Raw genomic sequence first — 18,279 nt, 5'->3', positions numbered from 1 at the left:
ATCGCTACATGGCACCTGACAGGTATAGTGTTCTACTTACGAGAACAGTCAACAAATGGTAAAATGGGAAGGTTTGGTCAAGGAGATAGCATACAGGGCACTGTGCTAAAGCTTTGACAAGTATCAGCTTATTTATTCTTCACAAACAACCCCAGGAAGCAGATATTATTATTACTCCATAACACAGATGAGGGAACTGAGGCATTAAAAGGTTTAATCAGTTGCTCAAGGTCACCAAGCTAGCAAATGACGGTGTTGGGATTTTAATCTAGGCCTGCACGGTTCTGAAGCCTAAGCCATAAACCCCTGCATTATTCTGTTAGACTATTATTTGAGACTTGACTCTAGTCAAGAGACGCTACTTGTAATCAGAATAAGAGTCCTCAACCTTTAGTGCTAAGGATCTACCGTGCTTCTCATATGAAGTCTTGTGATCAGGTGCAGAGAGGAGGCTTCACAGCCTACAATGAGGGTGGGGATGCAGGAAGGAGGTTCACAGCGGGTATACTAACCACCCCTTCATTTCCATCAACATTGCAACCTAAAAGGAGGGCACAGAGCAGACACACTCACACTCTATGCCAGCTGTTCTACCAGAAGTTTGAAAAACTGATTAGACCTGGGGAGGACAATCTGGTAGTAGCTGCCAAGCCAGCTGAACCAATGGGGATCCCTGGACTAGTGTTGCTCTCATTTGGTGCAAACTGTGGTTCTAAGTTTTCTCATCTTAGAGTGGAGGTGACTGTTCTTACAGTTCTGTATGGTCCTATGGTTCTTTAAATAGTTAAATCAGACAATGTACCACAATGTCGAGCATGTAGAAATTGCTCAATAACTCTGATCTTTTTCCTTTCTTTCCTTCTTTGAAGAAACCCTGTTTTACTAGAAGTTTGCTTTTCTAAGTCTTTTAAAAAAATGCCTTCCAGTAATGTTTACACATTTGCTCAGAAAATCCTTTTTCATGGTTCTTCTCTGTGTTATCCAAATTTCTGGAAATTTGCAGAATTCAAACTGAGGATATTTTACTATATCCCACATGAAATAAAAATGTTGATATGTTTTGGTTGACTTAAATAACAACACCGGTAATCATTTATGGTTTTCAAATGTTTTCTCAACCACCATTCCTGTGTGACTGATGTTCAAAACATCCCTCTGGGGTTAAATATTGTAATCATCTCCACTGTAGGGTTGAGAAAGCCAAGAGCAGGAGCCAGGTGACACAGACAGGAAGCAGCAGAGGCGGCGTTCCATCCCAGTCCTCCTGACACCTCCCGATGTCAAGGCCAGAGCTTGCTCCTCTCCCTCAACGGTCTAATCCCTCTGAGCAACCAGCAGGTCAATCAATGCCAATGCAACTGGGTAAACTGCTTAAAGACAACCTGAGGCTCACCCAGATGGTTTGACCACAATATGAAAAAACCAGTAGTCACTCTGTCTAGATTGTGAAAGAAATCTACAAATTGTAATTCACCTGTGCAGACTATCATTGGCAACTACCAGGAATCCTGCAACAATGGGTATGACAGGTACAGCACTGTCAGGGTCATTTGTTAAGGCATTTAGAGATCCAATAAGGCAAAAATTATTTGGTGCAATGGATGCACCAGAATTGCTAAATGAAGTGAGAAATATAGAAAAGGTATGAGAACTGTTTAGCACAGTGCCAGGCACAAAGTCATTCAATCAACTCTTATTACTGAATATCGTGAATAGAGACCCTGATCATTCTCAAAAGGAGGACATCAAAAAACTTACTCTGGAATAATCGAGATCTCTGGGCGTTGAGTCTGTTAAAGCTCGGACAAGGGCATTCATCATACAGATCGGAGGAGAAGGTGGAGAGGGCTGAGAAGGTTCCTGCTGTAACGGGCTCTTTGGTTTGGAAGGCAGCCGACCTCTCCTCCCTTTCAGACTATCTGTACGGACAACTGATGCCGAGAGAAAGAAAGAAAAAATGTCTTCAAAGATATTCACGAATAGCCATAAATCACAAAAAGGAATCAAAACACTTTACAGTTGAGCCATCATTAATGAGACCAACCATTTAAAAGAGGCAATAAGTTTAGAATAATATTCACACAATGATTTAATGAGAGTTGAAACAAGCAGCATAAAAGCAACCCCATACTTACATTGGGTAATGAATTAGTCCTAAAAGTCTCCTTCTTAAACAGAACAAAGATGTATGTACACAAGCTCTCTATTGATTTTGAGAAATTAGAATAAGCAGTCTTCAGCTATTTTTAAACGTAAATATACACCGTAAAAGTAAAATGTTGGAAGGAAAGGGAAACAAGGGAAATTCACCATCCCAAAGTAAATATTAACATTTTTTCAGTGATATCTGAGAATACATATAAGCAAGATGGATAAAAATCATTACACCCGTACCTTCTTTAACCATCCCGACACTGAGACACTTCTGAAATCGACAGTACTGACATCGGTTTCGACGTCTCTTGTCTACGGGGCAGTTTTTATTTGCCAGGCAAACATATTTTGCATTTTTCTGCACCGTTCTCTGAGAAAATACAATACAGAGATAGTCAACTAATAGTTTCTGGAAAGAGGTAGGACCTGACAAGATGTATTTTAATTACAATGTGAAAAGCGACAGCGCAATTCGTATAATTAGATAAATTTAATTTCCTAACACGCTAGCCTGCAGGAAAAACAATTTTATTAGTGTTAGCTGCTGACAGTGAAAATCATCTCAGATTGTTCTGACGCGAGTCTCAGGAGACGTTCAAGTCTGAGTGATAAAATCATATCTGAAATTACCAGGTCAACATATCATACCTTGGAGGATTAGATTATCTCCACTTTTAATATCCCTTTGGGAACAATTTCCTACTTGTTCCACTCCCCTGATTATTGCTGACCTTATTAAAATAAAATCAAAATTATCTGGGATGTACTTTGCTGGCTATCACTTATTCTAAGTCAAATATCACAGTAACTGGCTTTGTTCCCCAATAGAGATGAAATCATAAAAAGCCAAATCAGGACTTGTCTAGTTAAAACATACAGGAAATAATGTTTTAATCCCCCCAAAATCACTTAATCAGCCTGTGTCCTTTATTTTATCTTGAAAAGAATATATATGGTAAACCAGCCATTTCTGATTTTTGAAAGCAAAATCTTAAAATTGGATACTAAAAACCACTATCACATCCAAGAAAGAAAGAAAAAAAAAAGGATGAGAGAAAGAAAGAAATATGAGAGCCATGTATTCTCAATAAAAATTCCCATTAGTAGGTTATTTCATAAATGACTATTGACATAGACATCAAAATAGCCATATTGTAAAAGACACATCATCAAATTTGGACTTGGATATAAAATAATGTTGTATTCTTCAGAATCACATATAATTTTAAAATGACACATGGAGAAATAATTAAGCATATTTTGTGCTCCAGATTTAAAAGAATGCTTGATTTTTAAAAAATTAAAAACATTTGTGCAAATGGAGGTGTATTTACCACCTTAGGTGAAATCATTCAGAAATTACCTGACTCTACACAACTCCAAATAGAGCAGAAAGTTGGAATTTATTTGGTAAGCCTTGGCTGCATTAAAAAAAAAAAAAAAAGAAATCCAGGTAATTTGGGATTGGTGATCTATTTTGTGTCCAAAATTCTAGATTTATTTTCAGTCTTGGGCTTTCAGCAATCCTCAACGCCCTTTCATTTCATTTTAGGAGATAGTTTCTAAACGGCTTATATAAAACTTTAAAAATCTAACAAAGCCAGATACATTTAGTTTAAAATGCAAAATTCCAAATCACAAGCATACTTCTGAGTTTCCACATTTAAATTCTCAGCCGTCTGTAAGGGTAGGAAACTTGTGTTTCCTGAATGAAGCTCTCTTTCACTGAACATGCAGTAATTTCTAAAACTCTATTTCTTCCCATCGTCCTCAAGGCTATATGCCAATTTGAGTGCTGGTGGCATTTTGCTTCAGGTGTACATTTTCCCAATAACCTGAAACCTTCCCCACATCTGTGTGTGCCTGCACAGTTTAAGGACAGGGAAAGATCGTTACAGTTCAATCACTGAATTCCCATCATTAACTGCACTTCATGTCACATTTTTAAAGAATTCAATTTAATGGTAGAAAGCCACTGGGTAAAACCTGCTCTCGTTCCCTTAATTAACAGATCTGTGGGGTAGTTCTCCCCCATCCTACCCCCACCCTTTCAAGTATAGATTTGTTTTCAAGGGATTGCTGCAGAAAAGGGACACTGTTGGGGAACACTTAATTGACAATTCTAGACTAGGAATGTGTTACCACTCCTGTATTTTGGTCAACTGTCAATTATTCAGGGGTGTTATATTTGTGGATTACTACTACTTCTCTTAACTGTTTTTCTTTCTTTCCTCCTTTTCAGCTGCCTGTTTCACTGCCCTTCAGCTTTTCCAGTCAAATGCTGTAAAAATCATATCTGCCAAAGGAACGCAGTTACTTGAAAGTAACCCTGGTGAAGTTTGAGTAGTTAAGACAGAAAAAAAGTGGCTAAACTGAGAGTTCTACATTTAAAACATCATAATCCTGCATACCTCCTATATGGCACTTAAGGTATTGCAAAGTCTTTCCATAAGCATTTTCTCATTTATCTGCAAAATTTAATTAATCACATGATTCCTATCCCCAGATCAAAAATAACTGTTGCTGGTTGGTATGTATACCAATTGACAAACATATGCATTTTTAGAAATACTTTGTAGTTTTCATTTAATAATGAACTGTTGTTTTATGGCCCTTTAAAGATTACAAAGTGCTTTCATAAATGTTTTATCTCATTTAATACTCATAGCCCTTCTCTGAATTTTATTCACCTGATAGAGAAACTGAGGCCTAGAAAGACGAGTCAACGGCATACAAATGGTGGGTGATAGATCAAGGATTCCTATTTCAGTGTTGTGACTCCAATTTCAGCAAGCTCCCAGACACATTCTATTGGCCTCCCAAGTCCTAGTTACCCAATTAGCATCTGGCTTCCCCTTTCCCTCCACCCTGCCCAGCACTGGAGGCTAGGGAGTGATTTTTGTGGGAGAACACTTATGGGTTTGCAAATGCCTGAGATAACAGCCAGGGAAGGGGGTAGGGCGGCACAGAATTAAGTGTCTGAAGTCTGGGACTCAACAGGAACAGTAGAGCAGCAGAAGAGCAAAGCCTCTTCCCCCTGAGTGATGGAAAGAGCACTGAACTCAAGAGTCAGGGGAAACCAGCTGGAACTGTCCCCTGGGCTTCTAAATCACTGTTTACAGGCTGCACAAGGCTTCACCTCTCCAGGTTTCAGCTTCCTCATGGGTAAAATATGGGGGGGCTGAAGACCCTCCCACTGTAAGTTCTCCTCTGGGTCTATGAGATAACGAACAGTGTCCACACCTGGCAGAGTGTGTGTGGCACCAGAGGTGGAGTGGATTGGTGAGACCCCAGCTTCTATCTTCTATGGAGGGAGCTGCTCCAAACTGTACCAGCCAGTTGCCCCTGTCTATTCTGCTGCTGCAGAGCTGTGAAGAAGGCGTGCACTTGGGCATCATGCAAACATGAGTTGGCATCCTGCCTCCATCTCGCTCTCTGAGTGTGTGTCCTGGGGCAGTTGAATAACCTCTCTGAGCCTCCATTTCCTCATCTATGAAACAAGGATAATTAATGTCTACCTTCAAGACACTGTTAATAAAAATAGCTAGTGGGTGGCCAGAACTCAATCTCAGGTCTGATTCTAGAGTCCTAGCTCTTACTATGAGGATTAACTGAGATACAAATGTCCAAGGCCGGGCACACAGAGCCTATCCTTTAGACACCCTGGATGGACAGAGAGGGAATGCAATGGGGTTTTTGCATTTTGGAGATCACAGATCATTTTGAGAGTCTGCTGAAGGCTCTCCAGAAAAATGCTCAGAAGGTAAAGCAAAGCCGGGAGGTTCCCACCTCCCTCAAGTCCACCCGGGGCGGCCTCCTGTAATGGACCTCAAGTTAAAAACCCTTGAGAAAGTGGACGTGAAGGTGCTAGGAAAGGCCACAGGAAGGCACAGAATAACAATTAGAACTCCCAAACCGGGAAGGGCCCACTTCATGCTCACTGGAGCGGGTGGCTGCGGAGGGGAGGGGCGCCCGGAGCAGGCGTGCACTCACCTTGAAGAAGCCCTTGCAGCCCTCGCAGGTGCGCACGCCGTAGTGCTGGCAGGCGGCGTTGTCCCCGCACACGGCGCACGTGCCCTCGCCCGACGACGAGCTCCTGTTGGGCGGCGACGGCAGGCTGGGGCTCTCGCCCAGCAGGCTGGAGGCGGTGGGAGAGGCGGTGAGGCCGAGCGGCGGGAAGGCCAGCGCGGCCGCCCTCTTGGCCAGCGGCAGCCCGTACGGGTGGCCCTCGAGCGCGGCGGCCTGGCTGCCCGCGGCGGCGGCGGCTCCTAGCGGCAGGCTGAGCGCGGCGGCGGCCGTCGGGTCGTAGCCCAGGTGGTGGCCGCCGGCCGGGCTGGGCGCGGGCGGGTGCGGCGGCGAGGGCTTGAAGTGGAAGAGCGGGAAGCGCGCGCCGGCCACCGTGGGCACCGCCTTCATCGGCGGGTCGAGCAGCGGGCCCGGCGCGATGCAGCCCTGCGCCGAGGGCAGCGCTTCGTCCCAGAGCGCCCCCGCCTGCGGGGGGAAGCCCGGCGTGGTGGGGGTGGACGGCGGCGACTGCTTGAAGTACATGGAGGTGCTGGGCAGCACCTCGTCCTCCTGGCCAGAGGGGGGCGGAATGGAAGGCTGCTGCTGCTGCTGCTGCTGGTGATGGTGGTGGTGGTGGTGGTGGTGGTGATGGTGGTAGCCGTGCGCGCGGCCCTCCTCCATCTTGATCAAGGGCCGCGGCCCCGACGGCTGCATTTGGTACAAGCAGGAGGGCTTGAGTTCGTAGTTGCTCGAGTAGCCCTCCATGAAGGTACTGAAGCTGGGCAGGGATGTGGTGGCCGTGGCCGTGATCTCGGTGCTGCCGAGGTCCATGGTCAGCTTGGCGTAGTCGGGGTTCATGATCTCCGTGGTGTATTCCGAGCCGTAGGTCTGGGCTGCATAACTGGAACCTGGAGGCGAAGGGCTATACTGGGCTTGCACGCAGGGCATATCTGCAAGAACAGGGAAGAGGGTCTCTCAGAAGCAAGTCAGCACTCTTTCCTAGCTAATACGTAGCACTGCATTCATTGCTCTCTAATCTGGGAAACAGAGAGAAAGTGATATCCTTTCCTCCTTCTGGTAGCATAGATTTAAAGCCCCATCCTTTCTTCCTTCCTGTCTTCCCTGGGAAGAAAGCTGAATCCCTGGCAGACTGTCAAAGGGGCCACAAGATGCCAAAACTTGGCCTCCTCGGGGCCTCTGTGCCCACCTTCCCTCCCTTGCCCTATCCTCCACCAGATCTAGGGAATTTGATTTCTTCCCTCATAAACCCAGGGATGTTTTACACAGTGGTTTTGAGCTCTAGAAACTAATTGGAGTGGCCTCAGCCACAAGTTGGGAGGACAACAAGAAAGCCAGTGAAAGCCCTGTTGGTTTATTTTTGAGGAAAGAGGCCAGTGGTCCCCCAAGTCACACGCATTGATTTACAAACGTATAAATTAGTCCAAAAAAGGTGTCCTACGTGGGACTTACTGGCCAAGGGAGAGAGTGGCATTCTAACATTTTACAAGTGCCAACTGAGGCTACCCACACACACATTGTGGTTGCTTTCTCCCACCCTCTCCCCACTCCTCCAAACAGGGCTAACAGCCTGCGCGAACTGGACCCCTGTTGATGACTTCAGCCAGCTAGGTGGCGAGGTGGGAATGTAGGCCCAGGAAATGGACTCGGGGGAGTTTGCGCCATCTGCAAGGAAAAAGATCAGCAGCTGCAACAAAACACCCACCAAACCTGCTCTCTGCCATAGACTGTATATATATATATATATATTTTTTTTTTCCAATTCTGACTAATAAATATATCAGTGGCTGTTTTATGACAACAGTTTACAGCTATCATAATAGGTGAGTTAGTCTACATATTTTCTTACAACAGAAGAATTAGTACCCCAGTTTCTTAAGAGGTTTAGTTTCTCTGCAAGTTTGACTATGTTGAGCCCCCAAAGCCAGTGGTATCCAGGGTGCTTACTATTATTCAGAGAGGTTGAGCTGGATGAGAAGGCCCTGAGAATTACTGGGTCTGGTGGGTGATTTATTTATCTAATTATTTCCCTTTCTTTATGGCTAAAGAGAAATGGTAAAACAGGCAGTTTCTGGTGGTTGGTTTTTCTGAACCAAAGGAAAACCAGGTGCTTAACGTCTCTTTGGAGTCTCTGGTGTAGAAGCTGTGACTAATAGAAAAGTGAGTACTTCTCATTTCCTTTGACATCTTTCTCTTACCCACATTTCCAAATCTGATTGAGTCATGCGTGTATGGGATGAAATCTTGACTTGAAAAAAGGTGATGAGGGCCTGTTGGAAGAAGCAGTGATGAGGAGAGGCCAGTTCAAGCCTTTATTTTCCAAGCAGGGCCTTAAAAACAGACTTACAGTTTGCAGTTAAAGGATCACTTATACTGCTGTCCAGTTGTTGAGGTGACATGGAAGGCTAATCATTTAAAAGAAAGAACACTTCCTGATGTTTCATCTATTCTCTTTCTCCCTTCAGCCCCTCTGGGATTTCTCCAGGAGTCTTTTCTGTCATTCTTCCTTGCCAATCCCTGCCTATTGCTCTCCCTTGTGTCTTTCTGAGGTTTCCAGCTAGAAGATCAGCTTGCTGAGACTGAGTTCTATTTATCTGCCTGTCTTTGGTGCCTACACAGCCCAGGCACTTGGTATTCCTTTCACAAATGCATAAAAAGGTGCTACAAGCCAAACTTGCAATTCTTTCTTTTGCCCAACTCAAATTGACTCCTCGATTTTCAGCTCAAATGCTTTTTCTCTTTCCCTCTGAGCTTCAGTAATCCAAACTTCTGCACCCAAATGATTTGGGTTTTATACAAACAAAAATGCTCTGTATAACTCAAAGTGATCCCATAACTCTTAAATGCATAAACTGGATATAAAAGGAGAGCAAACATGACATTAAAATGTATTAAAAGATCCTAATCTATTGGTGTATTTGCATTTTTCTTAGGAAAAATATTTTTGAGAAACGCAACGCTTAATTTAATTTGGCTCCTCCACTCGGTAGCAACAGGGTGTGGTATCCAGAGGAGCTTCGTGCAAAGAAGCCACCTGTGCTGTGAAATGCGCAGCCAGCAGTCACTGTCCTGGCGCTAGGCAAGTCGACCAGCCTGCCCCAGCCAGAGGCCCAGGGCCCACCCCCTCCCCCACCTCTTCCAGCCTGGGAGGAATAAGGGGTCGTGCCTTCAGACCTACCTGGAGGATATCTTGCGCGCTGAATGGTGGGGCTGGGGGTCTCTCCAGCGGAGGCTGAGAGTGTAGGAGGCGGGGATGTGCGGCGAGGCGAAGCGGCTGCGGTGCTGCCCGGCTCCGCTGAGCGTCCAGTCTCAGGGCTGGGGCTTGCCGGGCTGCGCTCTTCCGCAGTGGGCTCTGCGGGCAGCGGGAGAGAGGACAGAGGTCACAGGGGGACCAGGCTGGGTTACCGCGGCCTGGGCTGCGCGTATTGGGGTGTTGGTGGGGTCCTCTAGGAATGCTAAGTTAATTACAAAGAATTATAAGGGTAAGAAAGCAGTACTTAATGTGAACGGAGTCCCTGGGCAAGAAGCACTACATCGCCTTGGGGGAGCCGAAGAAGGGTTGTCAGCACCCGTCGCGCTCACTGCCGTTTTGTGGCACCCGAACCGAGGCTAAAAAACGCGCAGCCTGTCGTCACCCAGAAATTGATCTCTCTCCCCCACAACTGGTTCCGAGCTCGCGAAGTCAGGAAAACCAAAGGAAGGAGAACACTTGAGGAAGAATTCCGCCCAAAATCGGGATCAGTGAGTGTGCACGAGAGGAACATAGCCATTTTCCAACTCCCTCCCCCCCCATACAAATTTACACGTTGCATAGGAAATGCACAAGGTCCGGAACGAATGCATGAATGCCCCGAGGAATTAAGAAAGCCTGCGCTTTTCATTCTAAATGCTAATGGAGCTTCGCTTCTATTAGCCGCGAGTTTCGGGGGCCAGGGGTCAAGCAAACAAAAGGGCACAGTGGAAATAGGCCCGCACTGGAAACAAGGCGGTTTGCGTTCGAGGCCGGTGGGGCGGGCGGAGGGAGGCCCTCCACACCCAGCGGGCGGTATCCCCGAGGGTGGGCGACTTCGAGGCTCAGGGCCATCCGGCGGCCCGGAGGGGGCACATTCCGGAGGGCGCCGAGCGCGGCTCCGGGGCGAGCGTCTCTGCGCACAGCCTCAGCGAAACTTTGTAGCTGTAAGCGCAGCTCCGCGGGCCTCGGGAAGGATCCCACTGGCCCAAACTCTGGCCTATAGCGCCCCCTTTGCCTGGACCCATTCACAGCTCGAGGGGTGGGAACGTGGACCGAAAAAACCCAAAACCAAAAAACCTCGTGAATGCGCGGGCCGAGAAGGTCGTGTAAGTTTCGTTCCCCGGCACCCCTGCGCCCGGGGCTTGCCTGAAGGGGGGGTTCGGAGCCCCCAGATCCAGGAAGCCCTCTAAGGCCAGGAAATGGGGGATTCCTTTGCTACCCTAAGCCCCAGCTGATCCTACGGAAAGCTTGCGCTGGCTCTAGCGCAAGCACGGGCAGATCTTCCCATGGCTGTAGCATGCGCTTCCCGTCCCCCCTCGCATCTTCTGTGGGGGTCTTCAGCAACCTCCCACCACCTCTCCAGTAGGTGCCCGCATTCCCGCCCTTCCCCGGGGCCTTTCCAGCCAAGTCTTTCTCCGAGGATCGGCCTCTGACTCCGGTGGGCGAGGGTCGCGTCTCCTCAAGGAAGGGGCTCCCCTCGAGAGCCCGGCGTTCGCGGGAGAGTGCCACACCACGTTTCCTACAGCCCAGCCGAGCGCCCCACGGCTCTCTCCGCCCCCCCAAATGGCCGGTTACCTAGGCAAAGCCTCCGCGCCTGGAAACACGTTCTGCCGCTCCGGCTCGCGGCCGCCGGGGCCGGGAGCACGGAGCCTCGGGGTTGTAAATTAGGAAGAAATAACTACCTCTGTCAAAGCCCCTTTCTTTCTCGTGGGCAGGCGAAAGGAACACCCCCGTGTTCCCCTCCCCGTAGTGAAGTGTATGGAGGAAACCGTGAAACGCACCATTGTGACCGGGGCTCCTCCGCGGAGTTTCCAACCCTGGGGAGCGGGGGCGGAGGTTGGGCGGGGGCAGGAGGAGAGGAGAGACCGACAGCAAGGGAAAGACAGAGATTCTCAGAAAGACCGAGGGAGAGGAGACGAACCGCGGGGGAGAATTTCTGCGAGCGCACGGTCCCGGGGAAGGGGGTGGGTGGGTGCGGGGGGAGTGAGCGGGTGTGGAGGCTGCTCGGTCTAAGCAGTCTTTGATATTCACATTACGAGCATCTTGTTAAGATAACTCCAATAAACTCTAACTTCACTCATTGTGCCCAGTAGCCGCGTTGGGCAGCTTTTTCTTTCCCCAACTCAGTTCTATAAAATATTTCTCCGTCGTGGGAAAAGAAGATTCAGGATTGGCTTCGCGATGAAATGACTGAACGGCACCCTATACCTCTCTCCTGGCACCCTAAAGCTCTGGGAAAACAGCCCGAGATTTCTGATTACCAAACGCGTTGCAGCTTTTCCCTCTGGAGAATCCGGAGGCATAAATAAAAAGCAATCTCCAAGAACGTCCTTTGGAATCAAGGGACAAAACGCTTTCTCTTTCATGACTGCCCCAAGCTTCCAACAGGTTCGAGAGGTGCCTTTGGAAGTCAGTCTCCGTAGGCTGCGCTCGCATGACCGCTCTCCCCTCACCGCTGAGAACTTTCATTTCTATTAAAACACTCGGAGCAACTTCTCCAAAAGCGCGAGTTCTGTCAGTTAAAACATTTCTTTCCCACACTGAGCCAAGGATCGGAGGAGAGAGACACCGTCCCCACGCGTGTCGGGGCGCGGGAGCCGGCAATTACACCCGATTACCTCCGAAGGGAAAAGTGTAAACCGGCAAGTCGGCGACGCCAGGCAGACGTGCCTAGTGGAGCCCCAGGCTCATTTCAATACAATAAGCCACATTCCTACAATTACGCTTTCTTTCCTGAGATCCTCGGAACGCCTTTGCAAACTCCGGCCGCTGCTGCCCAGGCCCCTTCCCTCCCAAGCTTCCCCCCAGTCAACCAGCTCGGAGTCACCTTTAGGTATATTAACTTAGACCCACCGGAGCCCTTATTTTCAATCCTAGTTAAAAGCCAGGGAAATTACTGCCGTTCATCACCGGAGCTGCAACTCCCCGCCGTTGCCGCCGCCGCCGCCGCCGAGAGCATCATTACCATGACAACTAGAGCCGAAATACCCTGAATTACATCGGTGGAGCTGCTAGTGCACAAATCCCGGTCCTCCTCTTTGTTAGAGGCTTTTCGCCTCTTCGGGTGGGGGGACAAATCCCCCGAGCTCCAGAGATCCCCGCGGGCCCGCTACAGGGGAAAAGTTTCAGATCAGAACCCACTGGCCGCTCGGAGAGCAAAGCCGGAGAGAGGAGGCAAGGGGGAAAACCCCACACTTAAAGTTGTCAATTTCAGGAGCGACGCTTCCCAGCGCGCCAACTTTTTAGCAAGTCCCCCAATTAACTGGTCGAATCTCATACGTACTTGAGTGCTGTGGCGGTTCCGTCTTTAGAGCGAGTTTCTAGAGAGCTGTCCCGAAATCTGCACTGAGGGGAGTGACAGCTGCTGTCCCGGAAGGGCTGCCGTGTACAAGCCCAGTGGCTCCCAGAGGCGGTGAGTGGCTGGCAAGAGATGCTGCGATCCCGACTCATGGGAGAGCGCCGCCGAGGGGTTCCGCGGGCGTCCTAGCTCGGGCCGCGACCAGGGGGGAGGATGCCGCCGCTGTTCCCACCTCCACGGCCACCGCCGGCGCTGTCAGCGTTGCAAGGTGAGCCCAGGAGGGGCGTCCGGCTGCTGCGCGGCTCTGCACCCGCGAGGGCGCAGGGCGAGAGGGGTGTGAGCGCGCGGGAGAGAGTGGAGTGTGTGTGCGCGCGTGTGTCTGTGTGTGCGAGTGAGGGAGCGGGTGTGAGCTTGTCTGTGTGTAGGGAGCGGAGGAGGAGCAGGAGCTGGAGGGGTGGGGGGCGGGAGGCAGGAGACTCCGCTCTCCCGGCTGCGCGTTCGCTCGCTCTCTCGGCACGTCATTTATGCCACAGGAGCCCTAGCGGCCTCTCCATAGAGTGCCTGGAATGCGAGACGTCAATGTGACGCCATGGGACGCTACGTCACCCTCCTCCTCCCTCCCCTGGCCCAGCCGGTTCCGCGTGTGCGAGGGAGGGTGTGTGTGTGTGTGTGTGTGTGTGTGTGTGTGTGTGTGCATGTACGCGCGCGCGCGCGTTCCCCGGCCATTCCCAGGGCAGCACAATGGAAACTGCTTCGCGTGGCCAGCCCCAGCCCGGAGGCCTTTGGGACCCGCGCTGCCAACCGCTCTGCAGCGGCGCTGCTCGCCCGGGCGCGAGTCGGCCAGAGGGTGCAGCGGCCCGCCCGCGGGTCAGGCGGGACCGCCCAGCTGTCAGGCTCGGGTGGAGCAGAGTTGGAGGAGTCCTGCTGGCGCGCCTCCGAGGCTGCCCCGAGGCAGGGAGCCAAGTCGAGGGGGTAAGGGAGAGGACAGCTCTTCCGAAAGGGAAGACTCCGCCAGCCAGCTTCTCCGAGTGACCTGGCAGCCGGTGCAGGAGTCAGGCATCAGTCCGAAGACTCCCTGAGGTGCAGCTGCGCTTCCCCCAAGCAACAGTTCTAAAGCTGTTTACGTCTCTTTGGCCCTCTGCGCCTAGGCGAATGCCCCTCTTCTCGTCATTTGCTGGGCGCGTATTTCGCACAGGGCTGCAGATGGCTCCGGGAAGATAAGGTTTTATTTCTTTATATTTAAGGTGTGGGTTTCCTAACTGGACCCATTATAACCCAACTAAGTGCACGTCCATCATTCATGCGCGCGCTGCAGCAGAAACTACTTAATGTGTATAAAACAAACCCACACGTGTTGAACAGCTGAGCCGGTCTGACTGTTGCAAATCACCCCCCTCCCCCCGTCAGAAATGGAACTCTCAGCTCGCACTTTCACTTTTTGATGGTTGTAGACTGGCCTCCCCTCCCATCTCCCAACTTAAACATTTCGAAATCAATCAACAGGATTTATTAGTCAGTCCCTCGCTAGGGGATTTGCTCTGGTCTCCTTGGGACACATTTGTCGTGAAATGGTGTGCCGAAAGCCTGGGCGACTGTGTGAGGGAGAGCAATTTCTTCCTGGAAATGATGAATTTAAGTGTGATTTTCTTGCTGAAAACAAAAACAAGAGTTAAAGTCTCTTAGTACCAAAGGTTGCATCTGAGTGATAGCAACCTCTTTTAGAAACGAATTTTTGAGGAGAAAATATTTGAGTGAAGCAATGCAGACAGACATGGTCCCCATGTAGCCCGCTTGATTCAGATGTGACATTTTATTTCTTTGACCTGTCACAATCTTTGCGTGTGAGAGGGGGGCGGAGCGGGGGGAAGGATCCCATTGTCCACAGCACACGTTTCAGAATCGAAGAAGGTTCTAACTAGCACCAGAAACTTGAAAACAAAACTAATATACATATGACATGGGTCTATTTTTTCGCCTCCACTTCCACTTCAGACAGGGCGGTGTGGAGAAGACCGTGGGAGGATGCTCCGAAAGTTGACCCGGCGGAGGGGAACCGAGCTTCTGCACTGCCACGGCTTCCAAACCAGTCTCGGACGGAAGGAGGGCGCTGCTGCATTGTATCCATTCAAAGCTGGGGGCTGGGGGGAGCAGGACCTGGAGCCGCGCGGCGCTGACGCACGCGAGGCGCGTGATTGACGCAGGCAATGTTACTAAATTCGGCGGTTGGCCGGCCCCGCCGCCGGCGCGCGCCGCAGATAGCGGAGTAGGTTCCCCTCGGTCACCCCCGCCCCTTCTCCATTCAGCGCTGCGCGGGGCGGGGCGGGGCGGGGCGGGGCGCGCGGGGCGGAGCGGGGCGGGGTGCGCGCGCCCGCGCCGGGATCCGGCCGCACCAAATATAGCCGGGCCTGGCTATTTTTAGCCGGGCCTCGGGCGCGAGCGCGCCGCGTGAGAGGGCGCTCTGACCCCGCCGGGCGTGCGGAGGGGGCGGGGGCGGAGTCGCCATCTTGGACTCCGCTCGACCCCGTCTGGTGACCGGGGGCTCTGGGCCGGTCTCTGCGCAGGGGGTCGGGGTGAGTGGATGTGAGTCGTGGGAGAGAAGGGGGCGCGGGCGGTGACCGGAGAGGAGGGCGAGGCGCGGGCGCGGGGTCCGCCACCAGGGGGGGCGCGGGCGAGGGAGCCGGGCGCGCGGCCCGCGGGGCGTGCGCGCGAGTCGGACGGTGATCCCCGCCCGCCAGCGGGCCAGGCAGTCCTGCCACCCGGCGGCCCGGCCAGCCCCGAGCCGCGTGGGGGGCGGAGCCGCCCGCGGCCACCACTTCCTGAGAGCCGGGGATACCCCTCCCGAACGTCACGGAGGAGCCGAGGCGGCGGTGGCGGCCCGGGGCTCATCCTGCACTTGCATCACGGGTGCAGCAGCAGCTGCTCTGCTCCTTTGTGGCTTTTTCCCCTGTTGAGTAACTGCTTTGTTAACTGAAAATACCATGACGGGCCAGTGTGATCACCAGCTCCAGACCTCAAAGAAAGTGAAGCTGTCAGGCAAGAAGAGGGAGACTCCCCTAGCAGGCTGCGATGGTATCTGGTGGGTGGGTGTGTAGAGGAGCACTTGACAGTTTCCACGTATTACTTCTTGCCTAATGCTTCACCCCCAAGAAGGTTTAAAAATACTTTTATTTCCATGCTGTAAAAAATTCGTGTTCTGCACCCCACCCATTCCCCGTTCAGCTTGAAATCCCATACAGAGTTGGAATCAGTGTAAAACAGGAACCCTAAAATTAGGTACCGTTTTTAGGAAACAGGACACCTTTCAATGAATTTATTGAATAAGCGACGTTTTCTAAATGTTAATATATAAAAGGTCCTTGCCCACTCAAGGTACTTATAAAGCTACTAACCAAGTTTGTTCATATGAACTGGGATCCCTCAGTGACAGTTTTAAATCCATATGTTTGTTTACCTTAAAAAAAAAAATTCCATTCCTGGCTGAATATCTCCAGGTTTAGCTTTTCTTTCTTTTGAGTGGGTGTGTCTTTCTGGACATTTATGTTGGTTAATTCTGCGCTGCCCCCTCCCCCCACCTGCCGCGTTTAGATCTTTTCCTTCCTGAGTATTGGTCACCAATCTTTGTTCCTGGACTGCTGTTAGGCTGAGGGCTGTTGTCTGATTGCATTCAGCCAATCAGCTGGCTTAGTGCTCCTCTGGGTAGGAAGCTGGACTGGCTGTTGGAGAGGTTCCAGTGGTCACTGATAAGTGGTAACATTTTGCACTCAAATGGAAAGTCACGGAGGCAGAGACAAGGCTCTCTTACAAACTGGGACACCCTCCTCTGCTTAATCCTAGGTCCCTAAACATATGCACTTCTTTAGGTGACCTCAAACCGAATGAATCATTCTCTTCTCTTTTTCAAATTAATATGTATTATTGTTCTATACTACCTTTTCAAAAGTCTGATTTACTAGAAATCAGGCATAATACTGTTCTGTCAGGCGTATGTAATATGACTATTTCAGTAATCTACCTTTTTGATGACTGTTTTTTATTAAATGAAACTTAATACTTGATAATAAAATCTCTTCTTTTGGGAAATAAAATAGAATAAGACTACCTTAATCTGTGAAATGTTGAAAACCTACCTGGTTTGGTCCGTTTTCTAGCAGAGGGACATTCATGTGTGGCCTAGTTTACACACACAAAGCAAAGAAAGCAGTTACTTTCTGCCTTCATGGCAAGCCACTCTGTTAAAAACTCTTTCTATGAAGTAACTATTACAGATTCACTGGATAATTACCTTTCATTTTGTTTTGGTTTTGAAGGTGTAGTCTGTCTGCAAGAAAGTGCTCTTTCTCTTGGAAAATAAAATATGAAATTTGGGGGAAATTTATTGTGTGATATAAAGCAATTGCTTTAACAAAGTGGGATTTAAAAAATTGCTTTAAATGCTCTTCTGAGTAAGTAATGACATATAATCTTGTTGGTTTTGCTAATATGTAAAGAATGGTGATGAGTCTTATTAATGCAAAGATTGGGTGAGGAAAGGTGAAATAAAAATTCGGAGCCAGAAGTTGTTACCTAAGGTGAAAATAGGAAGGAAAAGTAGAAAAATTGTGTGTAAGTCCAAGTATCCAGAATCAGTGTAGAAGTTCTATACTATACTTAGGATGTGTATATACGATTTAGCAACTTCAGCTGACCTTGACTTAGACGCTTAAGTGTGCTGGGCTCAGGAACATGGGACTGTTTTAGTAGCTTTCTATCTGACCTACCTGCATACCATCCCTTCTTTATCAATTCTGTCATTGCCAAGGTAATCTTCCTAAAATACGGCTTTTGTTACATCGCTCTTGGGCTCAAAACTCTTCAGCAGCTGGATAATGTCTCTACAATAAAACTCAAAAGCCTCCACTTCCTGGCCTCTATTTCCACAGAATTTCTCTTAGTCCAACTGGTGTCCTCACTGTTCTTCAAACATCCTTTCATCTTCCTGCATTTGTTCCTAGTTTTCCTTTTTATGGCATTCCCTTCTTCTCTGCTTATTGATATCTTACCCTTCCTCTAATGCTAGCTCAAGAAATGAACTCGGATTGTTCTTTACTCTTTCAGAAAGTTCTTATTTTACTGCCTTCTTTTTGTGCTCTTATGTCCAGAGCTTATTCTCCTGTCAAACGATAAGCTTCAGAAGCCTGCCTAAGTTTAACATAGAGAGTAAATATCTGTAAAATATTCCCCCATCTACATTTGAATATGAATAGAGAGCAGCCGTAATGTAAGTAACAAATTGTATAAATTAGGATATTCTTGGCATGAACAGACATATATGAGATCACACATTGTTTTCTTTACCTCAACGCTTGATACTCCTGATGGAATACACTGTGTCAAAGTGCCTGCCACAAGCCCAGACAGCTGCGCGGTGATACAAGGAAATTGCAGCTTGGCTTGTACTGTTATATCTGCGTAGGAAGATTTGCTATGATTTTTTTTTTTCCTGATAGACTTTTGGTTTGACTCTTATTCTACCTTCTTTCTCTCTCTATTTTCACTTTCTCTTATGCTGCTTTCTCTCAGTGATGAACTGGAT

The 18,279-nt window shown here is 49.2% G+C and overlaps 1 protein-coding gene across 3 annotated transcripts in view; it reads right to left on the bottom strand.

The window, feature by feature from the left end:
• Positions 1-13,162, bottom strand: part of NR4A3 (nuclear receptor subfamily 4 group A member 3) — a 39,255-nt gene extending 26,093 nt beyond the window's left edge. Inside the window, exons 1-5 of one of the 3 annotated variants that reach the window (XM_058523642.1) lie at positions 12,693-13,162; positions 9,356-9,529; positions 6,148-7,109; positions 2,395-2,524; positions 1,759-1,931 (exon numbers count right to left, since the gene is read on the bottom strand). In XM_058523642.1, coding sequence (XP_058379625.1) covers positions 1,759-1,931; positions 2,395-2,524; positions 6,148-7,107 — 1,263 coding nt within the window. In that variant the 5' untranslated portion in view covers positions 7,108-7,109; positions 9,356-9,529; positions 12,693-13,162. Of the gene's footprint in view, positions 1-1,731; positions 1,932-2,394; positions 2,525-6,147; positions 7,590-9,355; positions 9,530-12,692 lie in introns of those variants that run through there. The other 2 variants (XM_058523644.1, XM_058523643.1) reach the window with 2 other exon arrangements.
• Between the last annotated feature and the right edge of the window lie 5,117 nt (positions 13,163-18,279).

This window comes from Diceros bicornis, chromosome 28, assembly GCF_020826845.1.
Source record: "Diceros bicornis minor isolate mBicDic1 chromosome 28, mDicBic1.mat.cur, whole genome shotgun sequence".
Classification (NCBI taxonomy): Eukaryota; Metazoa; Chordata; class Mammalia; order Perissodactyla; family Rhinocerotidae; genus Diceros; species Diceros bicornis.
The sequence above is the reverse complement of the archived record's forward strand: the minus strand, read 5'-3'. Positions and strand labels throughout refer to the sequence as shown.